Consider the following 20,782-nt stretch of genomic DNA (forward strand, 5'->3'; position numbering starts at 1 on the left):
ACCCCCTTTATTCCCCGTCCTCCAGTCCGCCGCAATGAAACCGCAACAAGGAGGGGGAGTTGACTAGAGCGGCCAGAAGGGGCGGGCGGAGGTTAGAGGTCAGGGGTCGCGAGTCCTTCGGTGTCCCAGGGGCTGCAGTGGGAGGAGCTGCGGGCTCGGGGAAGGCGGGGAGCCGGGCCGAAGGGGCGGAGGGGACGGTGGCGGACGCGCGCAGGGGCGGCGCGCTGGGCTGGGCGCTGGCGGTGAGGGGGTTACGCGCCTCGGCTCGGCTCGGCTCAGCGGAGGAAGGCTGAGCCCCGCCGCCCGGGCCCTGCAGCGAGTCCGGTCGGCCCCGCGCCGCGCCCCGCCCACCCCGCCCAACGGAGGGCGCGCCCGGGCGAGGCGGGGCCGAGAAGAAAAGGCGCCACCAGAGAGTGGCATCAGCTACCAACGCCGGAGGGAGATCGAGAACCCCCTGGGCCCCAGCCCACCGGCGCCCAGGCTCCCCCGCCCTTAGGCCACCTTTCGCCCGCCTCCTGCCGCGAGCCAAGGCCGGCGCCCCGCCCGGAGATGGGCAGACGCGCGGATGGCGTGGCTCCCAGTGCCGCCAGATCGCTGGAGCCCGGCGCCGGGGCGCTGCGCTGAAGCTCTCGATCCGCGCTGCCTGGGAAGCCTGCAGGTGTCCTTGGCCGCTCGGCCGCCGGAGCCCAGAGCCCCGCGCCCCGGAGCGGCTCCGCCCCCCAGGCTCGGCGCTGCGCAGGACGCCCCGTCTGAGGCCCCCCCGCCCCAGCACGGCCCCCGCTGCGCAGCGCCAGCCCCGCGCCGCTCCTAGCCGCTGCCGAGCCGCGGACGCAGGACGGGAGGCTCGCTCCTGCGGGCGCGCTTGTTTTTCTGCGGCCGCCTCGCCCTGCGCAGCCCCCGCCCGCCTGAACGCCGCGCTCCGCTCAGCCCCGCCCGCCATCCGAGCCCTGAGCTGGATTTATGAATGGGGGGAAGAGGCCACATGCCGCCGCCGCCGCCTCGTGTTGACCGCAAGCAGCCCGGGCCCGCGGAGCTCCGCCGGCTGCCGTAAGAGCGTCGGCCCGGCCCCGGCAGCCGCTCCGAGGACTTGTTGCTGCTGCGCTGCCGCCGCCGCGGGGAAGCCGGCCGCTCCCGGGACTCGGGAGCCGGAGGGTGCCCCTGTGAGTGAGTGTGAGCGCGCGCGCGCCCCAGACCTTCGCAGTGAGCCTAGACTGTGCGCTAACTCGCCTTTTGAGGGTGAAAGGGGGGGGCGTGTCCGGGGGCCCGAGCATCTGCGTGTCCAGTCCTAGCCGGGGAGCGTGAGGGCTTGTTCCTGCTTCCCCGGGCCCCTCGCTTGGGTCCTCGGCTCGCCTTTTCCCTCCTGCCTCCCTCGCCGGAGCTGCCTGCCCAAACCCCAACCACCTGTGCACCGGAGAAACCCAACTCCTCCTGCTCCGCGCCCCGGGGGGAGGCAGGGGCAGGGCCAAGCCGCAGAGGGGGCCGCCGCCGCCTCCTGCCTCCTCCTCTTCTCCTCCCCCTCCCCCGTCTGACGCTGCCTCCTTGGGAAGGGTGTTTGGAGGGCAGCGGCCGCCCCAAGCCGAAGCCCCGCAGCACTTCTTATGATCAGCTCGGTGTGTGTCTCCTCCTACCGTGGGCGCAAGTCGGGGAACAAGCCTCCGTCCAAAACATGTCTGAAGGAGGAGATGGCCAAGGGCGAGGCGTCGGAGAAGATCATCATCAACGTGGGCGGCACGCGACATGAGACCTACCGCAGCACCCTGCGCACCCTACCGGGCACCCGCCTCGCCTGGCTGGCGGATCCCGACGGCGGGGGCCGGCCCGAGTCCGATGGCGGCGGTGCAGGCAGCAGCGGCAGCAGCGGCGGCGGGAGCTGCGAGTTCTTCTTCGACCGGCACCCGGGCGTCTTTGCTTACGTGCTCAACTACTACCGCACCGGCAAGCTGCACTGCCCCGCCGACGTGTGTGGGCCGCTCTTCGAGGAGGAGCTCACTTTCTGGGGCATCGACGAGACCGACGTGGAGCCCTGCTGCTGGATGACCTACCGGCAGCACCGCGATGCCGAAGAGGCGCTCGATATCTTCGAGAGCCCGGACGGAGGCGGCGGTGGCGCAGGGACCGGCGACGAGGCCGGCGATGATGAGCGGGAGCTGGCCCTGCAGCGCCTGGGGCCCCATGAGGGAGGTGCAGGCCCCGGCGCGGGGTCGGGGGGCTGCCGTGGCTGGCAGCCCCGCATGTGGGCGCTCTTCGAAGATCCCTACTCCTCCCGGGCGGCCAGGGTGAGTGACAGGAGCCTGAGCCTCCTCTCGGGTGTGTAAGTACCCGTGGTGGTGGGGATGGGGGCCGGGAGGAGCGGGCTGGGCCGAGACTGACTTACCTTTACCACTGCCTCCCTCCCAATTCCCTCTGTCTTCCATGGAACCCCAGGGGACTCACCCCCCCCCCCCCCCCCCCACACACATACCCTCTCTCCTGCACGCCTCATCAGGAGATTGCACGCACTTGACTTACTACTTGGACCTAATCCCAGCTGCCTGCTTTGCCGCATCCACTCCGAGGGAGTGGGTTGCCCTTAGCTGAGCTCTTCCTCCCCCTTCTCTGCACAGGCTGCCTCTCTTCATTTACCCCCCACTCCTCCACAGGGCCAGCGGCCTGGAGAGCTGGAATTAGGCCTCCTGCCTGAGTCAGGGTTTGGGGGAAGAAAACTGGGTGTGCTAAGCGCCTACTCTGTGGCAGGCCCATGTGTTAGCTTCTTCCATGGGTGCCACCTCCTTTAAATGCTCTGGGCAGCCGGGTACGCTGTGAAGTATGAGTTCTGTAGAGGGACACCAGCTCCAGCCCAGGGAGGGCTGGGACCGGAATGCAGGCCTCTCATCCAGGTTTCTGGTGAGCCCTTTTTTCAGGGAGATAAGTCAAGATGTCTGCCCCTTGCCATGCCCCTAAGGCTTCCTGGTCACCTGGGATGTCTTGGCTTCAGTTAGACAGGAAGGGCCTAATGTTCTGGGTGATGCAGGCTCCCGCGGTCAGTGGCCAGCCACAGGCTGCCTGTGATGATCCCAAATTTGTTGCCACTTCTTTTGTTCCTGCTGCGGCACAGATTGGCTTCCCAGAAAGCCCTGGTTCGGGTTACTGCCTGAAATGGGTATGTGGGGGGAGAAGAGGGTGGCATAGATCTAGTCCTATCCCACCACCTCCTCCTCAAGTCAGTCCAGTTTCTCCCAACCCCCCTTAGGTGAAAGGGATTGGAGGGATGGGGATATACTTGGACGGCTTAAAAAAAAAAAAAAAAAACCATGAAGGATGGCTTCAGATTCTTTAGAGAGAGAGAGAGAGAGAGAGAGAGAGAGAGAGAACCCCGGAGGCTGGTGCCTGGCTTCATGGCTGGCAGCCTAAAGCCTGGCTGTTCCTCACCTCTGGCATCCCAAGTCATCCTATTAATGAGTCTCAGAGCCCTTGCCACCCTCCCTGGCCCCTCCTGTGCTGGGCCTCAACCAGGTCATGGAAGGGAAAGTTCCACTTCCCCACCCAGGGGAGGGCAGGAGGCTGGGAAGTGGGGCTGCAGGGCGGGCCAGGCTGGTGTTAATGCTAGACCAGGGCAGACACATCCCCGGCCTGGGAGGAACAGAGGTCTTGGTGGCCAAGGCATCCCAGGGCAGCCCCCGGAAGTCAGACCCCTTTGTCAGGACTGAGAGGGAAGTTGGGGCCAGGAGCTGCCTTTGTTTCTTCCCTACAGCCCTTAGATCAGCCCAGATGATGCCCTGGCCTGAGTCTGCTGTGAGTTCTGGGGGCTTCTCATACAGTTCACTAACCCTGCCAGTGTCTGCTGTTGGCTGTGGGTACTAGGGGAGCAACAGGTACAGGCTAATCCAGGCTCTTTTTAAGTTGGGGCTGGGGGGAGGCAGTAGATTTGGCTTCCTAGAAATGGGGAAAGGGGACAAGGCAGGGAGGCAGAAATGAAATGATGTGGTTAGGGGAGCTAGGTCCTGTTCCTGAGCATTCTGGGGCCTCTGGGGAACTTTTCATCTCTGCTTCTTCTGTCTTGGATTCCAAGGGGCTGTGCCATCTATGAGTTTACCTTCTGCTCAACAAACCCCAGGGTCGGCCGGCCTGGGGGCTCGTTGAATAAATGCAGAGCCTAGTTGACCTCTTGAGTTTCTCCAGGAGCCCAAGATACTTGCCCGTTTGATGTGGAATCACATCCGCCAGGGCATTCCAGCCGAGGCCAGGAGTTCGGGGCCGGGCAGGGTTAATTCTAATACTGAAGCAATGAAGAAACCACGATCCAGAGGTGTTCGATGCCGTCAAAGACACTTAAGGGCAGAGCAGGAACCTCCCTTAGATTCCAACTTTCTGGTCGGTAACACCGATGTGAACAGCTATGTGGAGCTTAATGGCACTCATGCCAAAAGTGGACTTGCTTCCTGCTGAGGAGCACCAGGCAGAAGCAAGCCTTCAATTCAGCTGTTCCTGGGACAGACAAGTGAGAATACATAATTGTTAAAAAATTGCTAATGGCTTTTGGTTTGAGTATGCCATGCAGGTACTTACATTAATCTCTAGTCCTCCCGATAAACTTAACGGTGGAGATCTCCTCCCCATTCAGTAGATTGGGCCTGTGAGAGGGTAAACATCTTGCCTGAGATGACACAGCCAGATAGTGGCGTGCTGTGAGTCAAAGCCCCTGCTCCTCCGATTGCAACATGTTCTTTCCACTGAACGAGGCTGTTTTGGAGGTGAAGGGGTGGTTTGTTTCTTATTCTGGCCTGGAAGGTGTTCTGAGGTTCTGTACTTCCTGTGGATGACATCAGAAAACCCAGGGGCAGATGGGGACATCAGCAGGGACATTTACTCTGCCACCCCTCAAGGTCTAAGGGCCTGGGGCGTAGGCGATCTGGGGCCGTGCCCTCCTCACTCTGTTTACCCGCAGCCAATAACACTGCCCTTCCAGTAAGTATTGTCCACTGGGTCTGTGCATACCCTCCCTACTCGGGGCCTGCAGCATCAGCCGTGGGCGTGGGGTGCCCACTGAAGGCCAGTAGGGCAGAGGGTCAGGGCCCGCCCCAGGCGTCAGTTTGCACCCAGCTGGCCAGTTGGGTAGTGTGTTATGACAGGAGCAAAACAGATACAAACGGAAAGTGAACTCAACTGATTGTGGAGCCTGTTGCGTAGCTACTGGCCTGGCCCGCAGAGCTGTTCCCATTCAGGCAGGCTCTAGGTCGGTCAGGGTGCTCACCCCTGCTCCCCTCACGGTGGCCAGGCCCGTGGCGGCGCTTTGGTGGCTCTCTTTCTGTGGCCTGGTGTGGGAAAGCAGGCATGGGGCAGGCTGGTCCTGTCCCCACCTGCCCAGCGCCCACAGTCCCAGCCTCAGCCACAGCCAGGGTGGCTTGCCAGACTGAGGGGGACCAGCAGGGTTTTGGCAGCAAGGAGGTTGGTAGAATAAGACCTTCCTTATTTGCTGAGGGCACACAGGAGGCCCGAGGAATGGGACCCTAGGACACTCCCCTCCCTTCACTCCCAACCTCTTGAGGACCCAGGGGTTAGACTGACTTCAGCTGTTATCAGTCCTGTTAGGAACGATAGTGGTTTGGAGCACCTGGGTGGCTCAGTTGGTTAAGCGTGCAACTCGATTTCGGCTCAGGTCATGATCTTACGGTTTGTGAGTTCAAGCCCCCATTGAGCTCCACGCTGGCAGCACGAAGCCTGGTTGCCTCTCTCTGCCCTCTCCCCTGCTCATGCTCTCTCTCCCTCCCTGAAAATAAATAAAACTTAAAAACAATAAAAAAAAAAAAAAAAAAAAGGAGGATAGTCGTTCTCCTTTGGCTAAATCAGTACCTGGATTCGTTTTCCCATAATGTTCCCCTTCCGAGTAGAGGATGTGGCCCAAGGATCCCTACTGTCCCAGGAAGGCAGCTGGAGCTGGGTTTTCACTGAGCACCCACTGCGTATCAGGTCACTTTTGCTTTGTTCTAGTATCTCGTCTGGCCTCTGTGAGGCAGGGATCATTAACCTCAGTCTACACTGAGGGAAACTGAGGCCCAGAGGGGCTTGCTTACACAGCTGGTGGTTGAACTAGGCTCCAAACCCAGATCTTGTGAACCCACGTCTGTGCCTGTGCCACAGCTTCAGCCGCCTCCTGTGCCTTCTTGCCTGGAAAAGGCCTCTGACTTTAGGGGGCCCCAGAGGGGGCCTTCTGCTCTCCTGCCATCCCTCCCTTCACTTCCTCCTCTGAACTAAAGCTCCCATCCCCTCACTCCCTAGAATTGCTCACATCTGAGCTTGCTCTCTGTTTTTTCTCACTGTGGGACTCGCATAGAACAAAAAGAAAGGGGACTTAGTTACGAGAGGTGATGAGGTGTCCCCTGGCCCGGCAGAGGAGTGAAATGGAGGCCTTCTTGGAAGAAAATGCAGAGCTCTGTTCCTACTTATCCTTTCTGAAGGCCCCCCCAGCTTCTCTGACATGGGCATTGACTGGGACTAGCTGGGTGGTGGGCAGGACCCCCTGGTCCCAAGCCGGCTGGGCTAGGGAGAGCCAAGAAGCCAAGCCTGGGAGGCTCGGTGCCCTGGCCTGTCCCCCAACCCTGTCCCGAGGCAGCCTCCCAGTCTCTTCCTGGGTCTGTTTTGTGTTTTTCTTTTTTGTTCTGAACAGACCAACATTTGCCTCTGAACATCTTGTCTCTGGATAATGAGGTGTTTCTGTTTGTCACCATTTGGGGTGGGGTGTAAAGTGGGGGAGGGGCTGAAATAAACTTGGGCTATTTTGGGGAGATGAGGGAAGAATGGGCAGGAACAGAGCCAGGCATTTGGGCCTTGGGAACGGGGAGCCCCCAGGCTCCTTGCCTCCACCCGTGGACGTTGTCCTGCCCTCACTCCGAACCCGGTGTGCTGGGCACCAGGACGTTCAGGCCAGCCTTGTTCCTGGGCACCCAGCCTACCACAGCCTCTGGCCCAGCTCCCTGCTAGGGTTTTTTGGGTTTTTCTCAGGCTGGGTGATGTTTACCCAGCCTCTGGCAGGGGGCCCCATCAAGCAGTGGTCTTGGCCCACCCTGGAAAGCCACAGAGTCTGAGAGCCCATGTGCCTGGAGGTATTCCTGGGCATTTCGGTCACCTCTAGCCCGAGTTAGTGGGGCTGGCCACGTCTCCTCCTCGTGACAGGTTCCCCAGGACCTGGAGAGGAAGTAGGCAGTCCCCTTGCCTCCAGTCATTCAGAAAACATTTATTGGGAACTTATCACATGCCGGACACCAGGCTGGGCCCTGTAAATACAGAGACAAGTCAGACATGGTCCCTGTTCCTGAAGGGAGCTAGGTCAGGTGGAGTCGGTGGCAGTTGAAGGAAATTGGGTGACAAGAAATAGTAATAACACAAGATGGATCATGAGAGGTGCCACAGTACTCTTAAAGAATAAAGCCCCACAGGAGGTGAGAGGAAAAAGCCATAAATCCCACCTCTGTGTGAAGTGAAGCGAGGTGGGGGGATGGTTGGCCGGCAGGAAAGCCTCAAGGAGGAAATAGAAGTTAAGCTGGATAGGCCCTGCAGGATAATGACTTAGCTCTCTTAAATAATTTTTAGAAGGAGGCAGGCTATAAATAAATATATAAATAAATAAATAAATGTTCACCGTGAGTAGTGCTTTAACCATGCGGAGTTAGGGAAGGGGCGAATTTTCTGGCCAGGCGACCGGCCCCGGCAGAGATAGGACAGCACGGAACACAGATAGGCAACAGCCAGGAATCGCATTTGGCTGGGCACGTTCCTGGCCGGCGATCTGGGCTGGACTGAATTCCTTCTGGGGCCGGACTCATCAGCTCCCGGCAGCCCAGAGGCCCTGAGAAACCCCACGTGCTGGCTTGGCAGAAGGGGGGCATAGGTGGCGGCAGGCTGTGGCCCCTGGAACCAAGATAGGAGGTCCCAGGGCCAGGGTCTGCTCCCAGGGGAGCCCATGAAAGGAGAGGAACAGGGGTCGCTAGGCTGATACCTGCACTTTGAGGCCCTCACTCAGGAGCCTAGGGACAGCTCAGAGATGCTTTGCCTGACACGTTGTCTCTCTTTTCCTGCCTCTGAGCCCGCAGGCCTGCTCGCTCCTTTTGCAGCGCTGCCTGGGCTCTAGGACCTCACTTTCCCGGAAGCCTCAGCGCCTCATCCCATCCCCACCGATCTTCTCTGCAAGTGTCTTTGGCGGTGTTCTCAGATTTCTCTTCTCCTACACTTCATCCTTAATATAGGTTTTGGGCATGAGTCTTCTTATGTTTATCGGTCCATCTGTCTCCTTGGCCCTTTCTCCTTGGGCCCCCCTCCCCTGCCCCCGCTGATTGTATTCAGTTCCCAATGACTGGTGTCTGTCACCTCCCCCCTACCCCCCCGACCCAGCCTGTGCCAGATTCTTGAGACACTCTAGGCTCTGTGCTGAGTTTTACAAATATCATTTCTTTTAATCCTCAAAACAGCCCTATAAAGTGGGTACTGTTCTCATCCCCCTCAACACATCAAGCACTCTGTAGCCTCAGGTCCTTTGCAGTGCCTGTTCCCTCTGCCTCTCCAGGTATCCTGGATCTTCATATAACTCACTTCCTCACTCCTTCAGGTCTCTGCTTAGATGTGTCACCTTGGCATCGAGGTCTTGCCTAATCACCCTATTTGAAATAGGTCTCTCCGCTCACCTAGGTGGCTTAGTCAGTTAAGCGTCCAACTCTTAATCTCGGCTCAGGTCATGATCTCATGGTTCGTGGGTTCGAGCCCTGCATAGGGCTCTGCGCTGACAGTACGGAGCCTGCTTGGGATTCTCTCGCGCTCTCTGCCCCTCCCCGACTTGCGCGTGCACGTGCTCTTTCTCTCTCTCAAAACAAATTGAAAAAAAAAATAGTTTAAAAAGAAAATGAAATAGTTCCCTCCTCCTCATACTCTACCTCCTTTCCTCTTTATTTGTCTTCCTAACACTTACACCATCTGGCATACTATGTATTTGCTTATTTGTTGATGGTTTCCTTCTCCTAGAATGTAAGGCCTAAGGGGCAGGGGTGTTTGTTTTGTTTCCTGCTGTTCCCCAGCGCCCAGAACAGTGCCTGGCACATAGTAGGCCATTTTATGGGCAAAGATCTCCATTTTATGGGCAAAGACCCTAAGGCTTAGAGAGGTTAAGAAATTTGCCTAAGGTCTCTCAGGCAGTGAGTAGCAGAGACCAGCTTGTACCCAGAAGCACGTGACTTGAGATTCCTACCATCGGCAGTTTTAGGATGAGCTTGGTGAAGGAGGCTGATAACAGGGCTGACTCACCAGGCAAAACACCTGGGTCTCCGGACAGGTGGGTCCCCCACAGGCTACAGCCAGCCTGTGTGTGGGGAGCCCATGGAGCAGGAAGCTGGAAGGGGCGGTGCTTTCCAGCACAGAGGCTCGGAACCTCCTGTCCAGGGTGGTGAGACCCTCCCGCATCCTTCCAGCGGGGAGGAGCGTAGCTGCTGGCCAAACCAGATCACATAAGCAATTTTCCGCTTGGGCAGTTTTGACTTCCAGCAGAATCTATGTCCCGTGTCCTCAGGTAGCATGGGAAGAACTGACATCTTCCACCATGGGAACCGGGGCAAGTCCCTTCTCCCCAGGCCTCGGTTTCTTTGGTTGCAAAACTAGCAGAAAGGGAATTGAACTGGGTGAGCTCCTGGGGTCCGTTTGCTTCTAAAAAGCAAAGATTTTTGTGATGTTTCTGGCTCCAGGTCCAACTCAGCCTCTCAGAAGCTGCATGTAAGGGTCCTTGGAGACCATGCCCACACCCCTGGCTGGGAGCTAGTGCTGGCCCCATTTTGTAGTGAGAGACCTGTACAAAGCGCAGCATTTACCTAGTGAGTGGCTGGGCCAGGATGAGGGACCCAGGCAGTCTGACCCCAGGGCTCCTTAGCTCTTTGTCCTCAGTCTCTGCCCAGCAGGTACCATGGGAAGGAGGTACAAGTGTACCCCACTAGCTGTATGGGATGGCCCAGCAAGGGCCGCTCAGAAGGCTCCAGCTCAAGGCCTTGATGTCTAAGTTGGGTGCTGTTGCAGCCACTGCCTCCTTCCTTGGTCCTTTTCTGTCCCCGGAAGTCCCCAATAAAGAGAGTGGGAGAAAAAAGAAAGCCGTGTCCCTGCTGCTGGAGGTGAAGGGCCTTGATTGCACTTGCTTAGGACCACTGCTTACAAAATAATTCAGTTCGGGAATAACCTAGGGAGAAAGGAATCATTGGGGCCCGACAGGGGAACCTGTAACCTCAGGACCCACCTGGGGCAACACGCCAGAGCCCAGGTGCCTGCATCTGTCCCAGCTCAGCCTCAGGTGGTGTGCCTGTCTCCTTGGGGAAGGGGGGGCTTTCTGGGGCCTGCCTTGCACCTGCTGCCAGCCCTCGAGAGGTCACAGGAGAGACTGAGACCCCATGAAGATGTCACCAAAGAGGAGTGGACTGTTTGGTTAGAGGACCAAGTGGAAAGAACTCTGAGCTGAGAGTCAGGGGACCTGGCCTCTGTCTGATCCTGAGCGAGTCATTTGCCCTTTCTCGTGCCTGGGAAATGGGCACATGTGGCTACCCTTTATCAGCCCCATCTCCTGGGAGGGCTGAGGTGAGTGGTACGAGAAAATAGTTGCAACAGCTATAAGGAAAAACAGCACAAGTGAGTGGACACCGCAGGAATTCAGAGGGCTGTTCCCTAAGGCAGGAGGGGTGGTTTGTACTTACTGGGCGGCTGCAGAAGGAGCCCGGGCGCCAGTGAGGAAGGCACCAAGGCTGGCTCCTTGGCCCTGTGGGTAAGAGGGTGGCCGGCACACTGCCCTCCCTCCCCTTCTCCCCTCTCTGTGCCCTCTGCTCAGCCCCTTGGCAGCTCTTCCTGAACTTGTTTTTCCAAATCACTAATTAACTTCACGCTCGGCTCCCAGGTGGGCCAACTCTCCTGGCTAATTTTTCCTCGGAGAGAGCAGGCTCCTGCTTCCCATGCTTCCTGGCAGAGCTAGGGTATGCCGTCTCCACGCCTTACCCCACCCCTTTTGCTGCTGGGGATGGGAGCAGCGCCCGGAGTCGGTTCCCAGCATCACGGTGGCCACTCAACAGGTGCCACCACCAGCTCATCTCTGGATGGCCACGGAGAGCCCCCAGGCTGGAGCCATTTGCCTCATACCCACATCGGTCTGTATTGCCTTGATAGCACCTTTCTCGGGGAAGAAAAATGAGATCAGGGGCACCTGGGTGGCTCAGTCGGTTAAGCACGTGACTCTTGATTTCGGCTCAGGTCATGATCTCATGGTTCGTGAGATCGAGCCCCACATCGGGCTCTGTGCTGATAGCGTGGAGCCTGCTTGGGGTCTCTCTCTTTCTCTTCAAATAAATAAATAAACTTAAAAGAGAGAGAGAGATCAGAAAAGGAACTTGAAATTTACCTTCATAGGAGAGACACAAACAGGAGAAGCTCCAGGCAGAGTTGTTCAAGTGGGGAAAGTGGTCTGCTACCTCCGTTCTCCTTCCTTGCTGCATTTGATCAACCTGTCCATGGTCAAGTGTAAATAAGATGTGTTACTGTGCAATGGGTGTCTGTCTTAAGTCCAAGGTACATAACCCTAAGGGTAAAATAGTAGTCATCAAGGAGTTCGCTAGGAACAGTATTGACAGTTCAGAGAGGACTTTCCTGGGTCTGTGAATTGATCGTGCCTGGGAGGTGGTGAAGGCAGTGCGGTGTGAAGAGAAGGTACGGCCTCCAAAGGTAAACAGTTCTGAGTTCAAGTCTGGTTTCCAACCCTTCTAGGCTATGTGACCTTAGGCAAGCGTTTAAACCTCTCTGATGCTTAGTTCCTCCTCCTTAAAAGGAGATGATGAGACTTACCTCACAGGGTCACAGGGAGGACCGAAGGCGGTAACACGTACCAAGTGCCCAGCTGTGCCAGGACAAAACAGACAGCTAACGGATGTTCATTCCCAAAGTTCTCTCAGACTTGCTTCTGCTCCAGAAGCCCCGGAGGTGCTGCTGTTTCATTTTCCCAGCTCCCCTTGTATTCTCCATTGGTGTTTTGCAATACTAAGAACAAGGTGTGCCTTCTCCCCCTCTCTCATGCAGACTCTCAGGGAGGAAAGCATCCCTGAGGGGCACCATTAGCCATGGCCAGGTGGAAGTCAGTGTGTGGGGATTGCCAGGTGGCCACGGGGCCACAGTCCTTCCCCGTCCACCTATTTAAGCTCGGCCCTCTGCCCGGGGAGGAAGCTCATCCCCACGCACGGAGCAGGACAGGCAGCAGCAGGGGGCAGAGACCCCAGCAACAGGTGCCCTGACAGTGGTGAATGGCATTGCATGAATAACAGATGAGGGTTCCGTAATTGGTGTTATTACACATGCATTTCATCTCCATTCATAATGATTGGACACTTAAACCTAGCTGTTCCTCTGCCGGGTGCCACTGTTATCATTCTACCTGAGATCCGAGCCGTCTGGATCAGCCCCTGCCACACTCCGATCCCAGTGGGTGCAGTTTATTTTTTGCTGGAGCTCAGTGTCCCAGGAAATGCCAGGTGTCGGGAAGGGGAGGGGTGGTTATTCTGGGCAGACCCCCCCTTGTCTCCTGTTATGGAACGTGCTTACCTTCGTTCAGACACTTCTCACTGTCTGGGCATTTGGCTGGGACATTCTAAGCTGCAAGGTAGTAGAGAGGGGCTGGGACTTGGGACTTGAGGAGGTGGGGGGTTGTGGCTGGAGTTCTAAGACTCAGCTGGCAGAAAGAGGCCCAGACTCATTCCCTCCAGGCCCTCTCTCTGGGCATATCCCTAACACAGTGGACCTCAAAACTTAGCGTGCATCAGAATTACCTGGAAGGTTTGTTAAAGCAGATAGTTGGGCCCTACCCTCAGTATTTCTCATTCAGTAAGTTTACGGCGTCAAGAATTTGCATTTCTAACTAGTTCCCAAGTGCTGCTGCTCCTGCAGCTGGTCCGGGACCTCACTTTGAGGACCACTGCCCCTAAAGCCTAATTACTCCAAGTGTAGTCTGTGGACCAGCAGCCTCTCCTGAGAGTTTGTTAGAAATGCAGAATCACAGGCCCTACCCTGGCCCTGAATCAGAATCAGAATCAGAATCAGAGTTTAACAAGATTCCTAGATGATTTATATACCCATTACAGTTTGAGAAGCTTTAAGGCACGACCCTTCTACAGGGGCGCGGAGCTAGGCAGGAGGCGGGGCCAGAGTCAGCAGTGGGCGGAGCCAAAGCATTAAGGGCGGGGGGCGGGGGGTGTGGGGCGCATCGTAGGCAATAGTATAGTTTCCTGTCCAGTTGCCTCCAGCCAGAAGCAGCCTGTCTCTTCTGTGTGCCGTGACAAAGATTGGGAAGAATTACCTTAAAATACCCGAGCAGATGGGTAAAGACCCTCTGAGGAGGGAGTTCCAGCCCACGACTACCTTCATCCCGCCTCTCACCATCTAACGTCCTTCCTTCCGGTGACCCATGCCCTCACTCTCCACAACCAGGACGGCGCCCGTCCATCCCTGACAACCGCCCCACTCTCCTCCTCGCCCGCAGGTGGTGGCCTTCGCCTCTCTCTTCTTCATCCTGGTCTCCATCACCACCTTCTGTCTGGAGACCCACGAGGCCTTCAACATTGACCGCAACGTGACAGAGATCCACCGAGTGGGGAACACGACCAGCGTGCACTTCCGGCGGGAGGTGGAGACAGAGCCCATCCTGACCTACATCGAGGGCGTGTGTGTGCTGTGGTTTACACTGGAGTTCCTGGTGCGCATCGTGTGCTGCCCTGACACGCTAGACTTCGTCAAGAACCTGCTCAACATCATCGACTTCGTGGCCATCCTGCCCTTCTACCTGGAGGTGGGGCTGAGCGGCCTGTCCTCCAAGGCAGCCCGAGACGTGCTGGGCTTCCTGCGCGTCGTGCGCTTCGTGCGCATCCTGCGCATCTTCAAGCTCACACGCCACTTCGTGGGGCTGCGCGTGCTGGGCCACACCCTGCGTGCCAGCACCAATGAATTCCTCCTGCTCATCATCTTCCTGGCCCTGGGCGTGCTTATCTTCGCCACCATGATCTACTATGCCGAGCGCATTGGCGCCAGGCCCTCCGACCCACGGGGCAACGACCACACCGACTTCAAGAACATCCCCATTGGCTTCTGGTGGGCGGTGGTCACCATGACGACGCTGGGCTATGGGGACATGTACCCCAAGACGTGGTCGGGCATGCTGGTGGGGGCGCTGTGTGCACTGGCTGGCGTGCTCACCATCGCCATGCCCGTGCCGGTCATCGTCAACAACTTCGGCATGTACTACTCCCTGGCCATGGCCAAGCAGAAGCTGCCTAAAAAAAGAAAGAAGCACGTGCCCCGGCCACCCCAGCTTGAGTCACCCATTTACTGCAAGTCTGAGGAGACCTCGCCCCGGGACAGCACCTACAGTGATACCAGCCCCCCTGCCCCAGAAGAGGGTATGGTTGAGAGGAAACGGGCAGGTGAGATTGGGGGTTGGGAAGGAAAGCCACCTCCCCTCCAGTGGTGGAGGGAGTCCCCAAGTGAACCTCAGCCCTTGGGACTTGGGATTGTCCTTTATTGTCCCGGGCTGCCCTAAGTATGTAAGATGTGTCTTTAAAAGCAGAAAGTGTCGAGGCCAAATCTCTCTCTCTTCTGGTTTTCCAATAGCTTTCTGAAATTAGGGTCTGTGGAGTGAGTTTACCACCCAATTTAGGCTGCGGCGGGCGGTGCACGGGGCTGTGAATTCAAGTACCATCTTGGCCACGGTGCTGTGTGACCTGAGGCCAGTCACTAACCATCTCTGATCATAGGTTCTTCACCTGTAAAATGGGAGTCATCTCCTACTCCCCAAGACTTTGAGGAGACCCAAATGAATAACATATCTGAGAGTATTTGGAGAAGTGAAAACCACTCTACAAGCATCAGGCGCTGTCGTTGTTAGCTAGAGAGCAGGGCAGCTGTTCTGCCAAGGTGCATCAACACGTGAATCATTTCTTTCCAAACGTTGGAGTCTGATGTCTCTTGGCCTAATAAATGTGATAACGTAACAGCAGTGGGAGGCTGCCTTCTGTTCAGCACAAGCTAGATTGAGTCCTCGGCTCGGGGTTTAACATGGGATGGGAGGGAACCGAGAGGGAGTAGCCCAGACAGTGTCGGGCAGGGGAAAAGGAAGGGTAGAAGAAACGGCTTCTGCACCCTGGAGGGGGAGGGCCTCCAGGTCTGGATCCTGTTCTTCAAGGATGGGAAAGGCCACCCCTGGAAAGCTTGCTTCCACCTGCGTCAAGAGAGGGGAAAGGAAATCGGCTTAACCCACAGAAACTTGGAGTTAGGCTGGAGAGCCGGAGCCTAAGTGTGGTGGGAGGGGCTCCGGAGGGAGGTCTGGGATTCCTCGCCTGGGCAGCCCTTAGATGCCAGGCCATCGGGAGGCTGGGGGTGGGCCAGGAGACAAAGGTAGCAGCTTTTGGCCAAGCTCTGGGGGCAAAGTGGGACTCACTCTCCAGAGGGGTGCCTGACTCATAACACTCACCTATGGCCTGTTGGGGGGTGGCGGTAGTACACGCTGGGGCTACTCACTCCCTGGGGTCATTTGGGGGCCTTGATGGAACAACCCCCCTCAGGCTCCCCACTTCACCAAAGTGGTGCCCCTTCCCCCATCCCTGGGTGGAAATCTCCCAGCCAGGGCCTCGGGGAATTTCAGCTGTACCCCGAGGCCCGTTCAGAGCTCGGAGGGAAACCTAATATCAAAATGCGCAAGTCCCTGCACCAGCTCCTGGATGCACACTTACCCGCGGCTGCTGTCAGCTGCACCTCAGCCTGACCCTAACTACTTGGCCGTGGTCAGGGCATTCCTGGCCCATGCTGAGGCCGCTGCCTTCAGAGCGAGCCAGCCAAGGGCCCGCTGTGCTGCCTGACGGAGGCAGGGGCTTGGGGCTAAGAGCCCACAGCAGTGGGAGCTGAACTGGAGCCTCCTCTGTGCAGGGTCTTCCCCAGACAAGCGAGCCCCAAGCGGAGGGCTCCAAATCCTTTAGGTACTTGACTCTGCCTGAGGTGCCTGGTGAGCAAGATTAACCGCCTACAGGGGGTCCAGAGAGATGGCCGTGGAGGCCTATTTATTGGTTTAACCCTGGTGGTGCCAGCCCTCATCCCAGCAAGCCGGGTGTTCTCTGAGGGAATGCAAACTCATCCAAGTGTCAGCCTGAGCCAGCCCCAAGGAGGAAGCAGAGTCGGCCGCCTGCCTCAGGCTAATCTCCTGGGACAGCCTGCGGCAGACAGAATTCAGGAGCCCCGGCTTGGGGTATCTGTGGCTCCTTGTCCCGGGAACGACCCTAGGCCAAGGCTGAGAGGGAAGGAGGGAATTCCGCCCCCTGCCCCCAGGGCCAGGCCCACTCGCTGGCCCTCCCAGGGAGATGCCAGGCCCCCTCAGGTGAGGGAAGTGACGCTCTAGGGCTGGGATTGGAGAGCCCCCAGGTGAGCCCATGAGGAAGGCCCGAGCAGCCCCTCACACAGCCTCCTTTCTGTCTGCTCCCTTTAGACTCCAAGCAGAACGGCGATGCCAATGCGGTGCTGTCCGATGAGGAGGGAGCTGGCCTCACCCAGCCCCTGGCCTCTGCCCCCACCCCTGAGGAGCGCCGGGCCCTGCGACGCTCTGGCCCCCGAGACAAAAACAAGAAGGCAGCCGCCTGTTTCCTGCTCAGCGCCGGGGACTATGCCTGTGCCGATGGTAGTGTCCGGAAAGGTATGGCTCCCCAGGCCGGGCAGGTGGAGAGCCCCCAGGGAGCTGAGTCTCCCCAGTGTCCCCTGCAAACCTTAAGGTCCCCTCCTCCCCTGAGGCCTTGGCCACCATCTCCTCTGCCTTGGATGTGCCCCCGCTTTTAAGATGAGTACCCTGATCTCCCACTCCCTGGACTAGAAAGGCCTCCGGCATCCCCCAGAGGTTCACAGAGCCCAGCACCCACGCCCCTCCCCGCCCCCCACCATGGCCACAGGGAAGAAAGACTAAGTGCTAGAGGCTAAGGGCAGGCCAAATCAGCGGCCCCTGCCTTTCCCCTCCATTTGATCACCACCTCTTCCTCTGGTTCCTGCCACGACCTTGAGGCCTGGCTCCACAGGGTCACTGCCAGACTTTCCCTAGACCTCCCTTAAACACAGCTAAGGTTTCCCAAGTAAGTCCCGAGAGATACCAAGAGCCTTCGGGAGTCAGGATAAGAATGAGCTGCTGGTGTGATGTCTTTGGAGAGCCTAGCACAGGCCTGACCTCCTCATCCTGCCCTGGGGGTCCAGGAGCCCGGGAGGGGTCAGCCCAGCTCTGCACGCCTCTTGAGGCAGAGCCAGCAGGTGACCAAGGGGTGGGGAAGGGGGTAGGGATGGGTAGGGACTCTGTGTCCCCTCTGAGGTGTGCTCTGAAGGATTTGAAGGATTCAGGAGAGTAGCCCATCCTGTCCAGTAAGGAAAGGCTGAAATTCATCGGCAGGCCCCTAGCTGTGGCAGGAGCAGGGCAGAAGCTGGGCCGTGGACTTAGGGCTTCCTTACTTGCAAAAAGGGAGTCAGCAATGATGGAGGATGGTTGAGGGTCGGTAGTGGCTGAGAACAGGAGTCTCAAGAGCAGGTGCTCCTGCCCGGTTCCTGATCACTTTTTTGTCATTCTTGCCCTGTCCCTGTGACTTAACCTGCCTAAATGCCCTACCTAGTTCCAGAACAAACCCTGACTCCTCCTGAAACAAAGCTTGTCCCTGGGTTCTCAGGCCACTTCTTAACCAGCCCTCTTAACCAAATCCACACACCCCCCCCCCCCGACCCCTGCCACTTCTCACTGTCCCAAACTCCAGTCCAGGTCTGGGTTGAGTGAGTCGGGGCAGTGTCTGTGATGCCTCTGTCCCCCCAAGCATGTCTCCTGGCCTGCTCATCTCATGCAGCCTGCATGGGCACCTTCCCAGCCCCTGCCCCCACGGGATCCCCAGGGCACCCTGACCCTAATGAGGCGCTGAGAGGTGTGTGTCCAGCTGTGCTGGGCATATGTACTGTTGGGTGTCACCAGCAGGAGCTGCCATCTGGCAGCTGGAAGGAGATGGCCCAGAGGCCCCAGCTACGGGGCTGCAGGTTGAAGGTACTCAGACCATTTACACTCTCTCCTGCGTCTCTCTGGTCTCCCTGTCCTCTGCGTGTCCCAGTCCTTGGGCTCTGGATGTGCCTGTCACAAACACACAGCGGCTTCTGCTGCGTCCTGGTTCAGACCCAGAGACTTGCTGTGGCTGGAGCATGCTGAGTGATGGCCCGGAATGTGGGGCAGAGGGGACCCTGCCTCCCATGTAGGCCTCGAGCTGACTGCCCGACAGCCCTGTTTGCACTCCAGTATTGTGAAGGGCTTGGCGGAAGTAGCAGTGTGGAAGAGGCTGTGAGGGTACAAGTCAGGCGGGACCGTGAGGAGGTGGGGAGCGGGTCACACCCGGGGCAGGAGGGGCACGTGCCTGGGCTGGGGAGCGTGTACCGCACCGCCAGATCTCTCTGGGAGCTCGTGTGGCCCGGCTGCTCTATTTTCAAGATGCCTCCACACTGCTTCTTGGCAACAAGCATGCAGCTCAGCCAATTAGAGTGACCTTCGAGAGGGAACAGGTGGGTTGCTGGGAAACAGGCCCTGCTAAGCGAGCGTGGCAGTTAGCATCGCCAAACTCCCAGCAAGCACTCAGCAACTTTCCCCATGCCAGACCGTGCCTCCCTTCTCTGCGCTGGGGCTACGTGTGGGACCTGGCGTAGGGGGCCCAGGGCTCCTTCAGCCACGGGCAGAGACTCCCTTGTGAGCCTATAGCTGCCCAAGTGTCAGAGTGTGAACTCCCTGGGGGGGAAGGTGACCGGTGCTGATCAGGGCTTCTGAAGATGGTGTAGAAAGGTGCTGGAGGCTGGGGGGTGTATGTGTAGCTGGAAGGGAACTTACTTGGGGACAATGACAGGGCAGAGATCAGCTGTGCGGCCCTGGCATCTGTCCTCTGGAGCCCAGGTGACCTGGAAGCCCAAGAACGTCAGGGAGCCTTTCCCAGGCGGGCCAGACCCCTCAACCAGCCCAGGGCTGACTGCCCCGCGGGGTCCCCTGGAGCATGGATCCCACGGAGCTGCTCAGATGAGGAACCAGGCCCCTCTGACCCATGTGCCTTTTCTTCACCAAGGCTGCGCAAAGTCCCGGAGTCTAAACAACATAGCTGGAGCAGCTGGAACCAGTCTGGGGCTGTCTCCACTGGCATCAAGATACAGCTCACCCTACCCTCCAAGAAAACCCCCGCTCTCCCACCCCTTCCACCCTCTCACCAGCCCTCCACCTGGACACCCGGCCCCTTAGCGGCACCCTTGGCTCTCCCCACCCCCCGGGCGCACACGCTCACATGCCCTCCAGCCCTCATACCTCCTGGGGCCTGAGGGAGCCGGGCGGGATGCAGGAGAATCCAGGCCCCTGAGCCTCTCCTCCACAGCACCCAGCTCCCCAGAATGTTCAGCTCTGGAGCCTGAGAACAAGGGGGAGATTACGCCCAGGGCTTACACCTCCCCAGTCCCCATCCTGAGCCGGACGTGCCAGCCCCCCACCCAGGACCTGTGACTCTGGGCCTTGCCTGCCCTCAGGGCCCCGTCGTAATCACAGCAAATGCATTTTCATTCCTCGTGGCCTTCAGTCAGCAACCAGCCTGCCACTGAATATCTCTGTCTGTCTGTCTGTCCATCCCACACCCAGACCAGCCAAGAATAAGGCTGTCTCGTGGGGCGTCTTTGCTGGTGTGCAGGGAGCTAGGCCCGCGAGGGGAGCAGTGCCGCCCTGGGAGAGGAGGCCTGATGTTCCCCAGCCCTGGCCTGGCACGCAGGTGGGGGTCCCTGGGGCCCCACAATTGGCTGCCTAGGCGTGGGAATGCCCTCCTCTCCGGAGTGACACCCGGCGGCAGAGCCCCGCACCCCATCTGCGCCCCAGCAGTGGTGCCTCTCCCGCGCTGCTTTCTCTGCTTCCACGACAGTTTCTCCTCCCTCCTTCTCCGCTCCCCCAAACTCCCAGCCCTGCCTCTGAGTCACCTGCCGCTCCCACCCAGCCTCTGCGCTCTGTATTGCTGCCAGAACCGGAGACTCATCTAATTTCTATAATTAAGTGTATTCATTTACCTAACGAGCCCAGGAGCACAACAGGTTTGTGAGTCATTGAGTGAGCAGGGGTGCCCCCTGGGCAGGGGCAGCTGAGGGGAAGCGTGGGGACAGAAGCCATCCTGCCCCTCGCACGTGGCCACTCCCGGGCCAGGCAGGGCGGGCTGCAGGCGGCCCCTCCCCAGCAGCTTGCCAGGGAGGCTCTCTGGGCCCCCTCAGCTTCAGGAACGCAGAAGGCCTCGGCCAAGCCATTTCCTGTTTCACCTGATGGGAATTAGACCTGACAGTGGAGCCGTGCGCCTGGCAATTTTTAGAGTCAGATTATGCAACTTTGTAGAGGGAATGACTAAGGTCCGTATCTGCTCCTTCCAGGGTGGGCAAAGATAGGAATGGAAGGACAGAATTCAGGGACTCGGCAGGAGGCTGGGGGATTGGGAGGCCACCCCGGAAGGTGCACTGGGCAGAAAGGTCAGACCATTTCATGAGGTTGGCTGTTGTGAAAAACCTGTGCCAGGAGCACCCCCATTTCCGTGCCGTCTGTCTTCAGCCTTGGGCAGACACACGAATGTCCCTTCTGGAAAAGTGTGTTCATGATGGGTACTGGCATACCCCAGCCCTGCTGTGTCCTGTGGGGCCTGTCTCCTGCTTGTTCTCAGAATGAAATGTCCCGCTAAGAGATGAGAAAATACAGCGGCATCCATGTGGC

At 58.4% G+C, this 20,782-nt stretch overlaps 1 protein-coding gene across 5 annotated transcripts in view; it reads left to right on the forward strand.

Annotated features, from left to right (window-relative positions):
• Window positions 1-814: 814 nt before the first annotated feature.
• The window catches only part of KCNC4 (potassium voltage-gated channel subfamily C member 4), a 46,077-nt gene continuing 26,109 nt past the window's right edge, over window positions 815-20,782 (forward strand). For 3 of the 5 annotated variants that reach the window (XM_086717791.1, XM_086717788.1, XM_086717789.1), the window contains exons 1-3: window positions 816-2,276; window positions 13,511-14,447; window positions 16,499-16,702. In XM_086717791.1, the coding sequence (XP_086573917.1) occupies window positions 1,599-2,276; window positions 13,511-14,447; window positions 16,499-16,702 (1,819 nt within the window). In that variant the 5' untranslated portion in view covers window positions 816-1,598. Of the gene's footprint in view, window positions 2,277-13,510; window positions 14,448-16,498; window positions 16,703-19,124; window positions 19,646-20,782 lie in introns of those variants that run through there. The other 2 variants (XM_086717787.1, XR_015254974.1) reach the window with 2 other exon arrangements.

Source organism: Puma concolor, chromosome C1, assembly GCF_028749965.1.
Source record: "Puma concolor isolate L17-30 chromosome C1, mPumCon1.1.hap2, whole genome shotgun sequence".
NCBI lineage: Eukaryota > Metazoa > Chordata > Mammalia > Carnivora > Felidae > Puma > Puma concolor.